Source organism: Salmo salar, chromosome ssa19, assembly GCF_905237065.1.
Source record: "Salmo salar chromosome ssa19, Ssal_v3.1, whole genome shotgun sequence".
Classification (NCBI taxonomy): domain Eukaryota; kingdom Metazoa; phylum Chordata; class Actinopteri; order Salmoniformes; family Salmonidae; genus Salmo; species Salmo salar.
In genome coordinates this window covers 70,577,588-70,601,211 of record NC_059460.1, presented here as the reverse complement: position 1 = coordinate 70,601,211, position 23,624 = coordinate 70,577,588, and the positions used below count along the sequence as shown (strand labels likewise).

General features: G+C 45.2%; 1 protein-coding gene across 1 annotated transcript in view; it reads left to right on the top strand.

The window, feature by feature from the left end:
* The window catches only part of boc (BOC cell adhesion associated, oncogene regulated), a 113,962-nt gene that overhangs the window by 44,311 nt on the left and 46,027 nt on the right, over positions 1-23,624 (top strand). Inside the window, exon 3 of the mRNA XM_045702660.1 lies at positions 23,039-23,320. Coding sequence (XP_045558616.1) covers positions 23,039-23,320 — 282 coding nt within the window. The remainder of the gene's footprint in view (positions 1-23,038; positions 23,321-23,624) is intronic.

The window sequence follows — 23,624 nt, the reverse complement described above, 5'->3', positions numbered from 1 at the left end:
ATGTCTGAGACAACAGGGAACCAGGGATAGTCATAGAGATACTAACATGTCTGAGACAACAGGGAACCAGGGATAGTCATAGAGATACTAACATGTCTGAGACAACAGGGAACCAGGGATAGTCATAGAGATACTAACATGTCTGACAGGGAACCAGGGATAGTCATAGAGATACTAACATGTCTGAGACAACAGGGAACCAGGGATAGTCATAGAGGTACTAACATGTCTGACAGGGAACCAGGGATAGTCATAGAGATACTAACATGTCTGAGAACAGGGAACCAGGGATAGTCATAGAGATACTAACATGTCTGAGACAACAGGGAACCAGGGATAGTCATAGAGATACTAACATGTCTGAGACAACAGGGAACCAGGGATAGTCATAGAGATACTAACATGTCTGAGACAACAGGGAACCAGGGATAGTCATAGAGATAGTAACATGTCTGACAGTGAACCAGGGATAGTCATAGAGATACTAACATGTCTGAGACAACAGGGAACCAGGGATAGTCATAGAGATACTAACATGTCTGAGACAACAGGGAACCAGGGATAGTCATAGAGGTACTAACATGTCTGACAGGGAACCAGGGATAGTCATAGAGATACTAACATGTCTGAGACAACAGGGAACCAGGGATAGTCATAGAGATACTAACATGTCTGACAGGGAACCAGGGATAGTCATAGAGGTACTAACATGTCTGACAGGGAACCAGGGATAGTCATAGAGATACTAACATGTCTGAGACAACAGGGAACCAGGGATAGTCATAGAGATACTAACATGTCTGACAGGGAACCAGGGATAGTGATAGAGATACTAACATGTCTGAGACAACAGGGAACCAGGGATAGTCATAGAGATACTAACATGTCTGACAGGGAACCAGGGATAGTCATAGAGATGCTAACATGTCTGACAGGGAACCAGGGATAGTCATAGAGATACTAACATGTCTGACAGGGAACCAGGGATAGTCATAGAGGTACTAACATGTCTGAGACAACAGTGAACCAGGGATAGTCATAGAGATACTAACATGTCTGAGACAACAGGGAACCAGGGATAGTCATAGAGGTACTAACATGTCTGAGACAACAGGGAACCAGGGATAGTCATAGAGATACTAACATGTCTGAGACAACAGGGAACCAGGGATAGTCATAGAGATACTAACATGTCTGAGACAGGGAACCAGGGATAGTCATAGAGATACTAACATGTCTGAGACAACAGGGAACCAGGGATAGTCATAGAGGTACTAACATGTCTGACAGTGAACCAGGGATAGTCATAGAGATACTAACATGTCTGAGACAACAGGGAACCAGGGATAGTCATAGAGATACTAACATGTCTGACAGGGAACCAGGGATAGTCATAGAGATACTAACATGTCTGAGACAACAGGGAACCAGGGATAGTCATAGAGATACTAACATGTCTGACAGGGAACCAGGGATAGTCATAGAGATACTAACATGTCTGAGACAACAGGGAACCAGGGATAGTCATAGAGATACTAACATGTCTGAGACAACAGGGAACCAGGGATAGTCATAGAGGTACTAACAATTCTGAGACAACAGGGAACCAGGGATAGTCATAGAGATACTAACATGTCTGACAGGGAACCAGGGATAGTCATAGAGGTACTAACATGTCTGACAGGGAACCAGGGATAGTCATAGAGATACTAACATGTCTGAGACAACAGGGAACCAGGGATAGTCATAGAGATACTAACATGTCTGGACAGGGAACCAGGGATAGTCATAGAGGTACTAACATGTCTGAGACAACAGGGAACCAGGGATAGTCATAGAGATACTAACATGTCTGAGACAACAGGGAACCAGGGATAGTCATAGAGATACTAACATGTCTGAGCACAGGGAACCAGGGATAGTCATAGAGGTACTAACATGTCTGAGACAACAGGGAACCAGGGATAGTCATAGAGATACTAACATGTCTGAGACAGCAGGGAACCAGGGATAGTCATAGAGATACTAACATGTCTGAGACAACAGGGAACCAGGGATAGTCATAGAGATACTAACATGTCTGAGACAACAGGGAACCAGGGATAGTCATAGAGATACTAACATGTCTGACAGGGAACCAGGGATAGTCATAGAGATACTAACATGTCTGAGACAACAGGGAACCAGGGATAGTCATAGAGATACTAACATGTCTGAGACAACAGGGAACCAGGGATAGTCATAGAGATACTAACATGTCTGAGACAACAGGGAACCAGGGATAGTCATAGAGATACTAACATGTCTGACAGTGAACCAGGGATAGTCATAGAGATACTAACATGTCTGAGACAACAGGGAACCAGGGATAGTCATAGAGATACTAACATGTCTGAGACAACAGGGAACCAGGGATAGTCATAGAGGTACTAACATGTCTGACAGGGAACCAGGGATAGTCATAGAGATACTAACATGTCTGAGACAACAGGGAACCAGGGATAGTCATAGAGATACTAACATGTCTGAGACAGGGAACCAGGGATAGTCATAGAGGTACTAACATGTCTGAGACAGGGAACCAGGGATAGTCATAGAGATACTAACATGTCTGAGACAACAGGGAACCAGGGATAGTCATAGAGATACTAACATGTCTGACAGGGAACCAGGGATAGTGATAGAGATACTAACATGTCTGAGACAACAGGGAACCAGGGATAGTCATAGAGATACTAACATGTCTGACAGGGAACCAGGGATAGTCATAGAGATGCTAACATGTCTGACAGGGAACCAGGGATAGTCATAGAGATACTAACATGTCTGACAGGGAACCAGGGATAGTCATAGAGGTACTAACATGTCTGAGACAACAGGGAACCAGGGATAGTCATAGAGATACTAACATGTCTGAGACAACAGGGAACCAGGGATAGTCATAGAGGTACTAACATGTCTGAGACAACAGGGAACCAGGGATAGTCATAGAGATACTAACATGTCTGAGACAACAGGGAACCAGGGATAGTCATAGAGATACTAACATGTCTGACAGGGAACCAGGGATAGTCATAGAGATACTAACATGTCTGAGACAACAGGGAACCAGGGATAGTCATAGAGGTACTAACATGTCTGACAGTGAACCAGGGATAGTCATAGAGATACTAACATGTCTGAGACAACAGGGAACCAGGGATAGTCATAGAGATACTAACATGTCTGACAGGGAACCAGGGATAGTCATAGAGATACTAACATGTCTGAGACAACAGGGAACCAGGGATAGTCATAGAGATACTAACATGTCTGACAGGGAACCAGGGATAGTCATAGAGATACTAACATGTCTGAGACAACAGGGAACCAGGGATAGTCATAGAGATACTAACATGTCTGAGACAACAGGGAACCAGGGATAGTCATAGAGGTACTAACAATTCTGAGACAACAGGGAACCAGGGATAGTCATAGAGATACTAACATGTCTGACAGGGAACCAGGGATAGTCATAGAGGTACTAACATGTCTGACAGGGAACCAGGGATAGTCATAGAGATACTAACATGTCTGAGACAACAGGGAACCAGGGATAGTCATAGAGATACTAACATGTCTGAGACAACAGGGAACCAGGGATAGTCATAGAGGTACTAACATGTCTGAGACAACAGGGAACCAGGGATAGTCATAGAGGTACTAACATGTCTGACAGTGAACCAGGGATAGTCATAGAGATACTAACATGTCTGAGACAACAGGGAACCAGGGATAGTCATAGAGATACTAACATGTCTAGACAGGGAACCAGGGATAGTCATAGAGATACTAACATATCTGAGACAACAGGGAACCAGGGATAGTCATAGAGATACTAACATGTCTGACAGGGAACCAGGGATAGTCATAGAGATACTAACATGTCTGAGACAACAGGGAACCAGGGATAGTCATAGAGATACTAACATGTCTGAGACAACAGGGAACCAGGGATAGTCATAGAGGTACTAACAATTCTGAGACAACAGGGAACCAGGGATAGTCATAGAGATACTAACATGTCTGACAGGGAACCAGGGATAGTCATAGAGGTACTAACATGTCTGACAGGGAACCAGGGATAGTCATAGAGATACTAACATGTCTGAGACAACAGGGAACCAGGGATAGTCATAGAGATACTAACATGTCTGACAGGGAACCAGGGATAGTCATAGAGGTACTAACATGTCTGAGACAACAGGGAACCAGGGATAGTCATAGAGATACTAACATGTCTGAGACAACAGGGAACCAGGGATAGTCATAGAGATACTAACATGTCTGAGACAACAGGGAACCAGGGATAGTCATAGAGATACTAACATGTCTGAGACAACAGGGAACCAGGGATAGTCATAGAGATACTAACATGTCTGAGACAGGGAACCAGGGATAGTCATAGAGATACTAACATGTCTGAGACAACAGGGAACCAGGGATAGTCATAGAGATACTAACATGTCTGAGACAACAGGGAACCAGGGATAGTCATAGAGATACTAACATGTCTGAGACAACAGGGAACCAGGGATAGTCATAGAGATAGTAACATGTCTGACAGTGAACCAGGGATAGTCATAGAGATACTAACATGTCTGAGACAACAGGGAACCAGGGATAGTCATAGAGATACTAACATGTCTGAGACAACAGGGAACCAGGGATAGTCATAGAGGTACTAACATGTCTGACAGGGAACCAGGGATAGTCATAGAGATACTAACATGTCTGAGACAACAGGGAACCAGGGATAGTCATAGAGGTACTAACATGTCTGACAGGGAACCAGGGATAGTGATAGAGATACTAACATGTCTGAGACAACAGGGAACCAGGGATAGTCATAGAGATACTAACATGTCTGACAGGGAACCAGGGATAGTCATAGAGATGCTAACATGTCTGAGACAACAGGGAACCAGGGATAGTCATAGAGATACTAACATGTCTGACAGGGAACCAGGGATAGTCATAGAGATACTAACATGTCTGAGACAACAGGGAACCAGGGATAGTCATAGAGGTACTAACATGTCTGACAGGGAACCAGGGATAGTCATAGAGATACTAACATGTCTGAGACAACAGGGAACCAGGGATAGTCATAGAGATACTAACATGTCTGAGACAACAGGGAACCAGGGATAGTCATAGAGATACTAACATGTCTGAGACAACAGGGAACCAGGGATAGTCATAGAGGTACTAACATGTCTGAGACAACAGGGAACCAGGGATAGTCATAGAGATACTAACATGTCTGACAGGGAACCAGGGATAGTCATAGAGATACTAACATGTCTGAGACAACAGGGAACCAGGGATAGTCATAGAGATACTAACATGTCTGAGACAACAGGGAACCAGGGATAGTCATAGAGATACTAACATGTCTGACAGTGAACCAGGGATAGTCATAGAGATACTAACATGTCTGAGACAACAGGGAACCAGGGATAGTCATAGAGGTACTAACATGTCTGACAGGGAACCAGGGATAGTCATAGAGATACTAACATGTCTGAGACAACAGGGAACCAGGGATAGTCATAGAGATACTAACATGTCTGACAGGAAACTAGGGATAGTCATAGAGGTACTAACATGTCTGACAGGCAACCAGGGATAGTCATAGAGATACTAACATGTCTGACAGGGAACCAGGGATAGTCATAGAGATGCTAACATGTCTGACAGGGAACCAGGGATAGTCATAGAGATATTAACATGTCTGACAGGGAACCAGGGATAGTCATAGAGGTACTAACATGTCTGAGACAACAGTGAACCAGGGATAGTCATAGAGATACTAACATGTCTGAGACAACAGGGAACCAGGGATAGTCATAGAGGTACTAACATGTCTGACAGGGAACCAGGGATAGTCATAGAGATACTAACATGTCTGACAGGGAACCAGGGATAGTCATAGAGATACTAACATGTCTGAGACAACAGGGAACCAGGGATAGTCATAGAGATACTAACATGTCTGAGACAACAGGGAACCAGGGATAGTCATAGAGATACTAACATGTCTGAGACAACAGGGAACCAGGGATAGTCATAGAGGTACTAACATGTCTGAGACAACAGGGAACCAGGGATAGTCATAGAGATACTAACATGTCTGAGACAACAGCGAACCAGGGATAGTCATAGAGATACTAACATGTCTGACAGGGAACCAGGGATAGTCATAGAGATACTAACATGTCTGAGACAACAGGGAACCAGGGATAGTCATAGAGATACTAACATGTCTGAGACAACAGGGAACCAGGGATAGTCATAGAGATACTAACATGTCTGAGACAACAGGGAACCAGGGATAGTCATAGAGGTACTAACATGTCTGAGACAACAGGGAACCAGGGATAGTCATAGAGATACTAACATGTCTGACAGTGAACCAGGGATAGTCATAGAGATACTAACATGTCTGAGACAACAGGGAACCAGGGATAGTCATAGAGATACTAACATGTCTGAGACAACAGGGAACCAGGGATAGTCATAGAGATACTAACATGTCTGACAGTGAACCAGGGATAGTCATAGAGATACTAACATGTCTGAGACAACAGGGAACCAGGGATAGTCATAGAGATACTAACATGTCTGACAGGGAACTAGGGATAGTCATAGAGGTACTAACATGTCTGACAGGGAACCAGGGATAGTCATAGAGATACTAACATGTCTGAGACAACAGGGAACCAGGGATAGTCATAGAGATACTAACATGTCTGACAGGGAACCAGGGATAGTCATAGAGATACTAACATGTCTGACAGGGAACCAGGGATAGTCATAGAGATGCTAACATGTCTGACAGGGAACCAGGGATAGTCATAGAGATACTAACATGTCTGACAGGGAACCAGGGATAGTCATAGAGGTACTAACATGTCTGAGACAACAGGGAACCAGGGATAGTCATAGAGATACTAACATGTCTGAGACAACAGCGAACCAGGGATAGTCATAGAGGTACTAACATGTCTGACAGGGAACCAGGGATAGTCATAGAGATACTAACATGTCTGACAGGGAACCAGGGATAGTCATAGAGATACTAACATGTCTGAGACAACAGGGAACCAGGGATAGTCATAGAGATACTAACATGTCTGAGACAACAGGGAACCAGGGATAGTCATTGAGATACTAACATGTCTGAGACAACAGGGAACCAGGGATAGTCATAGAGGTACTAACATGTCTGAGACAACAGGGAACCAGGGATAGTCATAGAGATACTAACATGTCTGAGACAACAGCGAACCAGGGATAGTCATAGAGATACTAACATGTCTGAGACAACAGCGAACCAGGGATAGTCATAGAGATACTAACATGTCTGACAGGGAACCAGGGATAGTCATAGAGATACTAACATGTCTGAGACAACAGGGAACCAGGGATAGTCATAGAGATACTAACATGTCTGAGACAACAGGGAACCAGGGATAGTCATAGAGATACTAACAATTCTGAGACAACAGGGAACCAGGGATAGTCATAGAGATACTAACATGTCTGACAGGGAACCAGGGATAGTCATAGAGGTACTAACATGTCTGAGACAGGGAACCAGGGATAGTCATAGAGATACTAACATGTCTGAGACAACAGGGAACCAGGGATAGTCATAGAGATACTAACATGTCTGAGACAACAGGGAACCAGGGATAGTCATAGAGATACTAACATGTCTGAACAGGGAACCAGGGATAGTCATAGAGATACTAACATGTCTGAGACAACAGGGAACCAGGGATAGTCATAGAGATACTAACATGTCTGAGACAACAGGGAACCAGGGATAGTCATAGAGGTACTAACATGTCTGAGACAACAGGGAACCAGGGATAGTCATAGAGATACTAACATGTCTGACAGTGAACCAGGGATAGTCATAGAGATACTAACATGTCTGAGACAACAGGGAACCAGGGATAGTCATAGAGATACTAACATGTCTGAGACAACAGGGAACCAGGGATAGTCATAGAGATACTAACATGTCTGACAGTGAACCAGGGATAGTCATAGAGATACTAACATGTCTGAGACAACAGGGAACCAGGGATAGTCATAGAGATACTAACATGTCTGACAGGGAACTAGGGATAGTCATAGAGGTACTAACATGTCTGACAGGGAACCAGGGATAGTCATAGAGATACTAACATGTCTGAGACAACAGGGAACCAGGGATAGTCATAGAGATACTAACATGTCTGACAGGGAACCAGGGATAGTCATAGAGATACTAACATGTCTGACAGGGAACCAGGGATAGTCATAGAGATGCTAACATGTCTGACAGGGAACCAGGGATAGTCATAGAGATACTAACATGTCTGACAGGGAACCAGGGATAGTCATAGAGGTACTAACATGTCTGAGACAACAGTGAACCAGGGATAGTCATAGAGATACTAACATGTCTGAGACAACAGCGAACCAGGGATAGTCATAGAGGTACTAACATGTCTGACAGGGAACCAGGGATAGTCATAGAGATACTAACATGTCTGACAGGGAACCAGGGATAGTCATAGAGATACTAACATGTCTGAGACAACAGGGAACCAGGGATAGTCATAGAGATACTAACATGTCTGAGACAACAGGGAACCAGGGATAGTCATAGAGATACTAACATGTCTGAGACAACAGGGAACCAGGGATAGTCATAGAGGTACTAACATGTCTGAGACAACAGGGAACCAGGGATAGTCATAGAGATACTAACATGTCTGAGACAACAGCGAACCAGGGATAGTCATAGAGATACTAACATGTCTGAGACAACAGCGAACCAGGGATAGTCATAGAGATACTAACATGTCTGACAGGGAACCAGGGATAGTCATAGAGATACTAACATGTCTGAGACAACAGGGAACCAGGGATAGTCATAGAGATACTAACATGTCTGAGACAACAGGGAACCAGGGATAGTCATAGAGATACTAACAATTCTGAGACAACAGGGAACCAGGATAGTCATAGAGATACTAACATGTCTGACAGGGAACCAGGGATAGTCATAGAGGTACTAACATGTCTGACAGGGAACCAGGGATAGTCATAGAGATACTAACATGTCTGAGACAACAGGGAACCAGGGATAGTCATAGAGATACTAACATGTCTGAGACAACAGGGAACCAGGGATAGTCATAGAGATACTAACATGTCTGACAGTGAACCAGGGATAGTCATAGAGATACTAACATGTCTGACAGGGAACCAGGGATAGTCATAGAGATACTAACATGTCTGAGACAACAGGGAACCAGGGATAGTCATAGAGGTACTAACATGTCTGAGACAACAGGGAACCAGGGATAGTCATAGAGTTACTAACATGTCTGACAGGGAACCAGGGATAGTCATAGAGGTACTAACATGTCTGACAGGGAACCAGGGATAGTCATAGAGATACTAACATGTCTGACAGGGAACCAGGGATAGTCATAGAGATACTAACATGTCTGAGACAACAGGGAACCAGGGATAGTCATAGAGATACTAACATGTCTGACAGGGAACCAGGGATAGTCATAGAGATACTAACATGTCTGAGACAACAGGGAACCAGGGATAGTCATAGAGATACTAACATGTCTGAGACAACAGGGAACCAGGGATAGTCATAGAGATACTAACATGTCTGACAGGGAACCAGGGATAGTCATAGAGATACTAACATGTCTGAGACAACAGGGAACCAGGGATAGTCATAGAGATACTAACATGTCTGAGACAACAGGGAACCAGGGATAGTCATAGAGGTACTAACATGTCTGACAGGGAACCAGGGATAGTCATAGAGATACTAACATGTCTGACAGGGAACCAGGGATAGTCATAGAGATACTAACATGTCTGACAGTGAACCAGGGATAGTCATAGAGATACTAACATGTCTGACAGTGAACTAGGGATAGTCATAGAGGTACTAACATGTCTGACAGGGAACCAGGGATAGTCATAGAGATACTAACATGTCTGACAGGGAACTAGGGATAGTCATAGAGATACTAACATGTCTGAGACAACAGTGAACCAGGGATAGTCATAGAGATACTAACATGTCTGAGACAACATGGAACCAGGGATAGTCATAGAGGTACTAACATTTCTGGCAGGGAACCAGGGATAGTCATAGAGATACTAACATGTCTGAGACAACAGGGAACCAGGGATAGTCATAGAGATACTAACAATTCTGAGACAACAGGGAACCAGGGATAGTCATAGAGATACTAACATGTCTGACAGGGAACCAGGGATAGTCATAGAGGTACTAACATGTCTGACAGGGAACCAGGGATAGTCATAGAGGTACTAACATGTCTGACAGGGAACCAGGGATAGTCATAGAGATACTAACATGTCTGAGACAACAGGGAACCAGGGATAGTCATAGAGGTACTAACATGTCTGACAGGGAACCAGGGATAGTCATAGAGATACTAACATGTCTGACAGGGAACCAGGGATAGTCATAGAGATACTAACATGTCTGGCAACAGGGAACCAGGGATAGTCATAGAGATACTAACATGTCTGACAGGGAACTAGGGATAGTCATAGAGGTACTAACATGTCTGACAGGGAACCAGGGATAGTCATAGAGATACTAACATGTCTGACAGGGAACCAGGGATAGTCATAGAGATACTAACATGTCTGAGACAACAGGGAACCAGGGATAGTCATAGAGATACTAACATGTCTGAGACAACATGGAACCAGGGATAGTCATAGAGGTACTAACATGTCTGGCAGGGAACCAGGGATAGTCATAGAGATACTAACATGTCTGAGACAACAGGGAACCAGGGATAGTCATAGAGATACTAACATGTCTGAGACAACAGGGAACCAGGGATAGTCATAGAGGTACTAACATGTCTGAGACAACAGGGAACCAGGGATAGTCATAGAGATACTAACATGTCTGACAGGGAACCAGGGATAGTCATAGAGGTACTAACATGTCTGAGACAACAGGGAACCAGGGATAGTCATAGAGATACTAACATGTCTGACAGGGAACCAGGGATAGTCATAGAGGTACTAACATGTCTGACAGGGAACCAGGGATAGTCATAGAGATACTAACATGTCTGAGACAACATTGAACCAGGGATAGTCATAGCGATACTAACATGTCTGAGACAACAGGGAACCAGGGATAGTCATAGAGGTACTAACATGTCTGACAGGGAACCAGGGATAGTCATAGAGATACTAACATGTCTGACAGGGAACCAGGGATAGTCATAGAGATACTAACATGTCTGACAGGGAACCAGGGATAGTCATAGAGATACTAACATGTCTGAGACAACAGGGAACCAGGGATAGTCATAGAGATACTAACATGTCTGAGACCAGGGATAGTCATAGAGATACTAACATGTCTGAGACAACAGGGAACCAGGGATAGTCATAGAGATACTAACATGTCTGAGACAACAGGGAACCAGGGATAGTCATAGAGATACTAACATGTCTGAGACAACAGGGAACCAGGGATAGTCATAGAGGTACTAACATGTCTGAGAACAGGGAACCAGGGATAGTCATAGAGGTACTAACATGTCTGACAGGGAACCAGGGATAGTCATAGAGGTACTAACATGTCTGACAGGGAACCAGGGATAGTCATAGAGATACTAACATGTCTGACACAGGGAACCAGGGATAGTCATAGAGATACTAACATGTCTGAGACAACAGGGAACCAGGGATAGTCATAGAGATGCTAACATGTCTGACAGTGAACCAGGGATAGTCATAGAGATACTAACATGTCTGACAGGGAACCAGGGATAGTCATAGAGGTACTAACATGTCTGACAACAGGGAACCAGGGATAGTCATAGAGGTACTAACATGTCTGAGAACAGGGAACCAGGGATAGTCATAGAGATACTAACATGTCTGAAACAGGGAACCAGGGATAGTCATAGAGGTACTAACATGTCTGAGACACAGGGAACCAGGGATAGTCATAGAGATACTAACATGTCTGAGACAACAGGGAACCAGGGATAGTCATAGAGGTACTAACATGTCTGACAGGGAACCAGGGATAGTCATAGAGATACTAACATGTCTGAGACAACAGGGAACCAGGGATAGTCATAGAGATACTAACATGTCTGAGAAACAGGGAACCAGGGATAGTCATAGAGATACTAACATGTCTGAGACAACAGGGAACCAGGGATAGTCATAGAGGTACTAACATGTCTGAGAAACAGGGAACCAGGGATAGTCATAGAGGTACTAACATGTCTGACAGGGAACCAGGGATAGTCATAGAGATACTAACATGTCTGAGACAACAGGGAACCAGGGATAGTCATAGAGATACTAACATGTCTGAGACAACAGGGAACCAGGGATAGTCATAGAGGTACTAACATGTCTGAGACAACAGGGAACCAGGGATAGTCATAGAGATACTAACATGTCTGAGACACAGGGAACCAGGGATAGTCATAGAGATACTAACATGTCTGACAGGGAACCAGGGATAGTCATAGAGGTACTAACATGTCTGAGAACAGGGAACCAGGGATAGTCATAGAGGTACTAACATGTCTGAGACAACAGGGAACCAGGGATAGTCATAGAGGTACTAACATGTCTGAAAACAGGGAACCAGGGATAGTCATAGAGGTACTAACATGTCTGAGACACAGGGAACCAGGGATAGTCATAGAGGTACTAACATGTCTGACAGGGAACCAGGGATAGTCATAGAGGTACTAACATGTCTGACAGGGAACCAGGGATAGTCATAGAGGTACTAACATGTCTGAGACAACAGGGAACCAGGGATAGTCATAGAGATACTAACATGTCTGAGACAACAGGGAACCAGGGATAGTCATAGAGGTACTAACATGTCTGAGACAACAGGGAACCAGGGATAGTCATAGAGATACTAACATGTCTGAACAGGGAACCAGGGATAGTCATAGAGATACTAACATGTCTGAGACACAGGGAACCAGGGATAGTCATAGAGGTACTAACATGTCTGAGACAACAGGGAACCAGGGATAGTCATAGAGATACTAACATGTCTGAGAAACAGGGAACCAGGGATAGTCATAGAGATACTAACATGTCTGAGACAACAGGGAACCAGGGATAGTCATAGAGGTACTAACATGTCTGAGAACAGGGAACCAGGGATAGTCATAGAGATACTAACATGTCTGAACACAGGGAACCAGGGATAGTCATAGAGATACTAACATGTCTGAGACACAGGGAACCAGGGATAGTCATAGAGGTACTAACATGTCTGAGAAACAGGGAACCAGGGATAGTCATAGAGATACTAACATGTCTGAACACAGGGAACCAGGGATAGTCATAGAGATACTAACATGTCTGACACAGGGAACCAGGGATAGTCATAGAGATACTAACATGTCTGGACAGGGAACCAGGGATAGTCATAGAGATACTAACATGTCTGAGAAACAGGGAACCAGGGATAGTCATAGAGGTACTAACATGTCTGGACAGGGAACCAGGGATAGTCATAGAGGTACTAACATGTCTGACAGGGAACCAGGGATAGTCATAGAGATACTAACATGTCTGAGACAACAGGGAACCAGGGATAGTCATAGAGGTACTAACATGTCTGAGAACAGGGAACCAGGGATAGTCATAGAGATACTAACATGTCTGAGAACAGGGAACCAGGGATAGTCATAGAGATACTAACATGTCTGGAAACAGGGAACCAGGGATAGTCATAGAGATACTAACATGTCTGAGACACAGGGAACCAGGGATAGTCATAGAGATACTAACATGTCTGAGACAACAGGGAACCAGGGATAGTCATAGAGGTACTAACATGTCTGAGACAACAGGGAACCAGGGATAGTCATAGAGGTACTAACATGTCTGAGAACAGGGAACCAGGGATAGTCATAGAGGTACTAACATGTCTGCACAGGGAACCAGGGATAGTCATAGAGGTACTAACATGTCTGAGAACAGGGAACCAGGGATAGTCATAGAGATACTAACATGTCTGAGACAACAGGGAACCAGGGATAGTCATAGAGGTACTAACATGTCTGAGACAACAGGGAACCAGGGATAGTCATAGAGGTACTAACATGTCTGAGACAACAGGGAACCAGGGATAGTCATAGAGGTACTAACATGTCTGAAACAGGGAACCAGGGATAGTCATAGAGGTACTAACATGTCTGAGACACAGGGAACCAGGGATAGTCATAGAGATACTAACATGTCTGAGACACAGGGAACCAGGGATAGTCATAGAGATACTAACATGTCTGAGAACAGGGAACCAGGGATAGTCATAGAGATACTAACATGTCTGAGACACAGGGAACCAGGGATAGTCATAGAGGTACTAACATGTCTGAGACAACAGGGAACCAGGGATAGTCATAGAGATACTAACATGTCTGAGACAACAGGGAACCAGGGATAGTCATAGAGGTACTAACATGTCTGAGACAACAGGGAACCAGGGATAGTCATAGAGGTACTAACATGTCTGAGCAACAGGGAACCAGGGATAGTCATAGAGATACTAACATGTCTGAGACAGGGAACCAGGGATAGTCATAGAGGTACTAACATGTCTGAGAAACAGGGAACCAGGGATAGTCATAGAGATACTAACATGTCTGAGACAACAGGGAACCAGGGATAGTCATAGAGGTACTAACATGTCTGAGAAACAGGGAACCAGGGATAGTCATAGAGGTACTAACATGTCTGAACAGGGAACCAGGGATAGTCATAGAGGTACTAACATGTCTGAACAGGGAACCAGGGATAGTCATAGAGATACTAACATGTCTGAGAAACAGGGAACCAGGGATAGTCATAGAGATACTAACATGTCTGGACAGGGAACCAGGGATAGTCATAGAGGTACTAACATGTCTGAAACAGGGAACCAGGGATAGTCATAGAGATACTAACATGTCTGAACAGGGAACCAGGGATAGTCATAGAGATACTAACATGTCTGAGAAACAGGGAACCAGGGATAGTCATAGAGATACTAACATGTCTGAGACAACAGGGAACCAGGGATAGTCATAGAGATACTAACATGTCTGAGACAACAGGGAACCAGGGATAGTCATAGAGATACTAACATGTCTGAGACAACAGGGAACCAGGGATAGTCATAGAGGTACTAACATGTCTGAGACAGGGAACCAGGGATAGTCATAGAGGTACTAACATGTCTGAGAACAGGGAACCAGGGATAGTCATAGAGATACTAACATGTCTGAGAAACAGGGAACCAGGGATAGTCATAGAGGTACTAACATGTCTGAGACAACAGGGAACCAGGGATAGTCATAGAGGTACTAACATGTCTGAAACAGGGAACCAGGGATAGTCATAGAGGTACTAACATGTCTGAGAACAGGGAACCAGGGATAGTCATAGAGATACTAACATGTCTGAGAACAGGGAACCAGGGATAGTCATAGAGATACTAACATGTCTGAACAGGGAACCAGGGATAGTCATAGAGGTACTAACATGTCTGAGAACAGGGAACCAGGGATAGTCATAGAGATACTAACATGTCTGAGAAACAGGGAACCAGGGATAGTCATAGAGATACTAACATGTCTGAGACACAGGGAACCAGGGATAGTCATAGAGGTACTAACATGTCTGAGACACAGGGAACCAGGGATAGTCATAGAGATACTAACATGTCTGAGAACAGGGAACCAGGGATAGTCATAGAGGTACTAACATGTCTGACACAGGGAACCAGGGATAGTCATAGAGGTACTAACATGTCTGAGACAACAGGGAACCAGGGATAGTCATAGAGATACTAACATGTCTGAACAGGGAACCAGGGATAGTCATAGAGGTACTAACATGTCTGAAACAGGGAACCAGGGATAGTCATAGAGATACTAACATGTCTGAGAAACAGGGAACCAGGGATAGTCATAGAGGTACTAACATGTCTGACAGGGAACCAGGGATAGTCATAGAGGTACTAACATGTCTGAGAACAGGGAACCAGGGATAGTCATAGAGGTACTAACATGTCTGAGACAACAGGGAACCAGGGATAGTCATAGAGGTACTAACATGTCTGAACAGGGAACCAGGGATAGTCATAGAGGTACTAACATGTCTGAAACAGGGAACCAGGGATAGTCATAGAGGTACTAACATGTCTGAGACACAGGGAACCAGGGATAGTCATAGAGGTACTAACATGTCTGAGAACAGGGAACCAGGGATAGTCATAGAGATACTAACATGTCTGAGACACAGGGAACCAGGGATAGTCATAGAGGTACTAACATGTCTGAGAACAGGGAACCAGGGATAGTCATAGAGGTACTAACATGTCTGAGAAACAGGGAACCAGGGATAGTCATAGAGATACTAACATGTCTGAGAACAGGGAACCAGGGATAGTCATAGAGGTACTAACATGTCTGACAGGGAACCAGGGATAGTCATAGAGGTACTAACATGTCTGAGACAACAGGGAACCAGGGATAGTCATAGAGATACTAACATGTCTGGAACAGGGAACCAGGGATAGTCATAGAGGTACTAACATGTCTGACAACAGGGAACCAGGGATAGTCATAGAGATACTAACATGTCTGAGACACAGGGAACCAGGGATAGTCATAGAGGTACTAACATGTCTGACAGGGAACCAGGGATAGTCATAGAGATACTAACATGTCTGAGACAACAGGGAACCAGGGATAGTCATAGAGATACTAACATGTCTGGCAACAGGGAACCAGGGATAGTCATAGAGGTACTAACATGTCTGAGAAACAGGGAACCAGGGATAGTCATAGAGATACTAACATGTCTGAAACAGGGAACCAGGGATAGTCATAGAGGTACTAACATGTCTGAGACAACAGTGAACCAGGGATAGTCATAGAGGTACTAACATGTCTGAGACAACAGGGAACCAGGGATAGTCATAGAGGTACTAACATGTCTGAGACAACAGGGAACCAGGGATAGTCATAGAGGTACTAACATGTCTGAACAGGGAACCAGGGATAGTCATAGAGATACTAACATGTCTGAGACAACAGGGAACCAGGGATAGTCATAGAGGTACTAACATGTCTGAGACAACAGGGAACCAGGGATAGTCATAGAGGTACTAACATGTCTGGACAACAGGGAACCAGGGATAGTCATAGAGGTACTAACATGTCTGAGAACAGGGAACCAGGGATAGTCATAGAGGTACTAACATGTCTGAGACAACAGGGAACCAGGGATAGTCATAGAGGTACTAACATGTCTGAGCAACAGGGAACCAGGGATAGTCATAGAGGTACTAACATGTCTGAGACAACAGGGAACCAGGGATAGTCATAGAGGTACTAACATGTCTGAGACAACAGGGAACCAGGGATAGTCATAGAGATACTAACATGTCTGAGACAACAGGGAACCAGGGATAGTCATAGAGGTACTAACATGTCTGAGACAACAGGGAACCAGGGATAGTCATAGAGATACTAACATGTCTGAGCAACAGGGAACCAGGGATAGTCATAGAGGTACTAACATGTCTGACAGTGAACCAGGGATAGTCATAGAGATACTAACATGTCTGACAGGGAACCAGGGATAGTCATAGAGGTACTAACATGTCTGACAGGGAACCAGGGATAGTCATAGAGATACTAACATGTCTGAGACAACAGGGAACCAGGGATAGTCATAGAGGTACTAACATGTCTGACAGGGAACCAGGGATAGTCATAGAGATACTAACATGTCTGAGACAACAGGGAACCAGGGATAGTCATAGAGATACTAACATGTCTGACAGGGAACCAGGGATAGTCATAGAGGTACTAACATGTCTGACAGGGAACCAGGGATAGTCATAGAGATACTAACATGTCTGAGACAACAGGGAACCAGGGATAGTCATAGAGGTACTAACATGTCTGAGACAACAGCGAACCAGGGATAGTCATAGAGATACTAACATGTCTGACAGGGAACCAGGGATAGTCATAGATATACTGACATGTCTGACAGGGAACCAGGGATAGTCATAGAGATACTGACATGTCTGACAGGGAACCAGGGATAGTCATAGAGATACTAACATGTCTGAGACAACTATGATAGTCATAGAGGTACTAACATGTCTGACAGGGAACCAGGGATAGTCATAGAGATACTAACATGTCTGACAGGGAACCAGGGATAGTCATAGAGATACTAACATGTCTGAGACAACAGGGAACCAGGGATAGTCATAGAGATACTAACATGTCTGAGACAACAGGGAACCAGGGATAGTCATAGAGATACTAACATGTCTGAGACAACAGGGAACCAGGGATAGTCATAGAGGTACTAACATGTCTGAGACAACAGGGAACCAGGGATAGTCATAGAGGTACTAACATGTCTGAGACAACAGGGAACCAGGGATAGTCATAGAGGTACTAACATGTCTGACAGGGAACCAGGGATAGTCATAGAGATACTAACATGTCTGAGACAACAGGGAACCAGGGATAGTCATAGAGGTACTAACATGTCTGACAGGGAACCAGGGATAGTCATAGAGGTACTAACATGTCTGAGACAACAGGGAACCAGGGATAGTCATAGAGATACTAACATGTCTGAGACAACAGGGAACCAGGGATAGTCATAGAGGTACTAACATGTCTGAGACAACAGGGAACCAGGGATAGTCATAGAGATACTAACATGTCTGAGACAACAGGGAACCAGGGATAGTCATAGAGGTACTAACATGTCTGACAGGGAACCAGGGATAGTCATAGAGATACTAACATGTCTGACAGTGAACCAGGGATAGTCATAGAGATACTAACATGTCTGACAGGGAACCAGGGATAGTCATAGAGGTACTAACATGTCTGACAGGGAACCAGGGATAGTCATAGAGGTACTAACATGTCTGAGACAACAGGGAACCAGGGATAGTCATAGAGGTACTAACATGTCTGAGACAACAGGGAACCAGGGATAGTCATAGAGATACTAACATGTCTGAGAACAGGGAACCAGGGATAGTCATAGAGATACTAACATGTCTGAGAACAGGGAACCAGGGATAGTCATAGAGATACTAACATGTCTGACAGGGAACCAGGGATAGTCATAGAGGTACTAACATGTCTGACAGGGAACCAGGGATAGTCATAGAGATACTAACATGTCTGAGCAACAGGGAACCAGGGATAGTCATAGAGGTACTAACATGTCTGGACACAGGGAACCAGGGATAGTCATAGAGATACTAACATGTCTGAGACAACAGGGAACCAGGGATAGTCATAGAGATACTAACATGTCTGACAGGGAACCAGGGATAGTCATAGAGATACTAACATGTCTGAGACACAGGGAACCAGGGATAGTCATAGAGGTACTAACATGTCTGAGAACAGGGAACCAGGGATAGTCATAGAGATACTAACATGTCTGAGACACAGGGAACCAGGGATAGTCATAGAGATACTAACATGTCTGAGACAACAGGGAACCAGGGATAGTCATAGAGATACTAACATGTCTGAGACAACAGGGAACCAGGGATAGTCATAGAGATACTAACATGTCTGGACAGGGAACCAGGGATAGTCATAGAGATACTAACATGTCTGAGAACAGGGAACCAGGGATAGTCATAGAGATACTAACATGTCTGAGACAACAGGGAACCAGGGATAGTCATAGAGATACTAACATGTCTGAGACACAGGGAACCAGGGATAGTCATAGAGATACTAACATGTCTGAGAACAGGGAACCAGGGATAGTCATAGAGATACTAACATGTCTGAGACAACAGGGAACCAGGGATAGTCATAGAGGTACTAACATGTCTGAGACAACAGGGAACCAGGGATAGTCATAGAGGTACTAACATGTCTGACAGGGAACCAGGGATAGTCATAGAGATACTAACATGTCTGAGACAACAGGGAACCAGGGATAGTCATAGAGGTACTAACATGTCTGACAGGGAACCAGGGATAGTCATAGAGATACTAACATGTCTGAGACAACAGGGAACCAGGGATAGTCATAGAGATACTAACATGTCTGAGACAACAGGGAACCAGGGATAGTCATAGAGATACTAACATGTCTGAGACAACAGGGAACCAGGGATAGTCATAGAGGTACTAACATGTCTGAGACAACAGGGAACCAGGGATAGTCATAGAGATACTAACATGTCTGAGACAACAGGGAACCAGGGATAGTCATAGAGGTACTAACATGTCTGACAGGGAACCAGGGATAGTCATAGAGATACTAACATGTCTGAGACAACCGGGAACCAGGGATAGTCATAGAGGTACTAACATGTCTGACAGGGAACCAGGGATAGTCATAGAGATACTAACATGTCTGACAGTGAACCAGGGATAGTCATAGAGATACTAACATGTCTGAGACAACAGGGAACCAGGGATAGTCATAGAGGTACTAACATGTCTGAGACAACAGGGAACCAGGGATAGTCATAGAGGTACTAACATGTCTGAGACAACAGGGAACCAGGGATAGTCATAGAGGTACTAACATGTCTGACAGGGAACCAGGGATAGTCATAGAGATACTAACATGTCTGAGACAACAGGGAACCAGGGATAGTCATAGAGATACTAACATGTCTGAGACAACAGGGAACCAGGGATAGTCATAGAGATACTAACATGTCTGACAGGGAACCAGGGATAGTCATAGAGGTACTAACATGTCTGAGACAACAGGGAACCAGGGATAGTCATAGAGATACTAACATGTCTGAGACAACAGGGAACCAGGGATAGTCATAGAGATACTAACATGTCTGAGACAACAGGGAACCAGGGATAGTCATAGAGATACTAACATGTCTGAGACAACAGGGAACCAGGGATAGTCATAGAGATACTAACATGTCTGACAGGGAACCAGGGATAGTCATAGAGATACTAACATGTCTGAGACAACAGGGAACCAGGGATAGTCATAGAGATACTAACATGTCTGACAGGGAACCAGGGATAGTCATAGAGATACTAACATGTCTGAGACAACAGGGAACCAGGGATAGTCATAGAGATACTAACATGTCTGAGACAACAGGGAACCAGGGATAGTCATAGAGATACTAACATGTCTGAGACAACAGGGATAGTCATAGAGGTACTAACATGTCTGAGACAACAGTGATAGTCATAGAGGTAGTAACATGTCTGAGACAACAGTGATCTATCTCAACTAATGTGTTATTAATGATGGAGGTTTACACCAAGTTGTTTTGCACACATCAGAAGTAAGGATTGAATCCTATGTGGGTGGAAGGAGAATAAGCTATCTATCACAGTTTGTGTCTTAAATATGTGTATGGCAGTGGGACTTATCTCCCTCCATCCCTCCCTCTCTCTCCCCTCTCTCTCCTATCTCTCCCCTCTCTCTCCTATCTCTCCCCTACCTCTCTCCCATCCCTCCCTCTCTCTCCCCTATCTCTCCCCTACCTCTCTCCCATCCCTCCCTCTCTCTCCCCTCTCTCTCCTATCTCTCCCCTCTCTCTCCTATCTCTCCCCTACCTCTCTCCCATCCCTCCCTCTCTCTCCCCTATCTCTCCCCTACCTCTCTCCCATCCCTCCCTCTCTCTCCCCTCTCTCTCCTATCTCTCCCCTCTCTCTCCTATCTCTCCCCTACCTCTCTCACATCCCTCCCTCTCTCTCCCCTATCTCTCCCCTACCTCTCTCCCATCCCTCCCTCTCTCTCCCCTCTCTCTCCTATCTCTCCCCTCTCTCTCCTATCTCTCCCCTACCTCTCTCCCATCCCTCCCTCTCTCTCCCCTATCTCTCCCCTACCTCTCTCCCATCCCTCCCTCTCTCTCCCCTCTCTCTCCTATCTCTCCCCTCTCTCTCCTATCTCTCCCCTCTCTCTCCTATCTCTCCCCTACCTCTCTCCCATCCCTCCCTCTCTCTCCCCTATCTCTCCCCTACCTCTCTCCCATCCCTCCCTCTCTCTCCCCTCTCTCTCCTATCTCTCCCCTCTCTCTCCTATCTCTCCCCTCTCTCTCCTATCTCTCCCCTACCTCTCTCCCATCCCTCCCTCTCTCTCCCCTATCTCTCCCCTACCTCTCTCCCATCCCTCCCTCTCTCTCCCCTCTCTCTCCTATCTCTCCCCTCTCTCTCTCTCCTATCTCTCCCCTCTCTCTCCTATCTCTCCCCTACCTCTCTCCCATCCCTCCCTCTCTCTCCCCTACCTCTCTCCCATCCCTCCCTCTCTCTCCCCTCTCTCTCCTATCTCTCCCCTCTCTCTCTCTCCTATCTCTCCCCTCTCTCTCTCTCCTATCTCTCCCCTCCCTCTCTCCCATCCCTCCCTCTCTCTCCCCTCTCTCTCCTATCTCTCCCCTCCCTCTCTCCCATCCCTCCCTCTCTCTCCCCTTTCTATCTCCTATCTCTCCCCTCTCTATCTCCTATCTCTCCCCTCTCTCTCTCCTATCTCTCCCCTCCCTCTCTCCCATCCCTCCCTCTCTCTCCCATCCCTCCCTCTCTCCCATCCCTCCCTCTCTCTCCCATCCCTCCCTCTCTCCCATCCCTCCCTCTCTCTCCCCTCTCTCTCCTATCTCTCCCCTCTCTATCTCCTATCTCTCCCCTCTCTCTCTCTCTCCTATCTCTCCCCTACCTCTCTCCCATCCCTCCCTCTCTCTCCCATCCCTCCCTCTCTCTCCCCTCTCTTTCCTAACTCTCCCCTACCTCTCTCCCATCCCTCCCTCTCTCTCCCATCCCTACCTCTCTCCCATCCCTCCCTCTCTCCCATCCCTCCCTCTCTCTCCCCTCTCTCTCCTATCTCTCCCCTACCTCTCTCCCATCCCTCCCTCTGTCCCATCCCTCTCTTCTGCCAGATGAAGTGCCCGTGTTCACAGAGGAGCCTCTGTCCGTGGTGCAGAAGTTAGGTGGTAGCGTGACCCTGAGGTGCAGCGCCCGACCCCCCTCGGCCAACATCAGCTGGCGGCTGAACGGGCGTGAGCTGGTTGCCGGGGCTGGCGGGGACCTGGGGGTGGTACTGGAGCCTGGCACGCTGCTCATCCCAGCCCTCACCAACCTCACCCTGGGCAGGTACCAGTGTGTGGCCAGCACCAATGCAGGGGGCCTGGCCAGTGTGCCCGCCAACGTCACCGCTGCCAGTGAGTAGCTGTGTTTGCATTTCTGCTTCATTTCAATTGGGACTGAGTCTGGTAGAGTTCTGTAAATGTGTTTTTTTTTATTTTCATTTTAGGCCTTTTTGAATAACAGCGTCACCTTCAATTATCATACTGAGCATATAATGTATCTTAAAAACAATCAGTCATAATAAAACTGTTTGGGAAAGAACATTGTGTTGCTTAGTGTGTAGATGTAGATTAGTCAGCAAGACCTTTGTAGTGTAGTAAGGAGAAGGGAGTAATAATGATGTGTAGTAGGGTAGTAGTGTAGTATTGTAGTGTCATC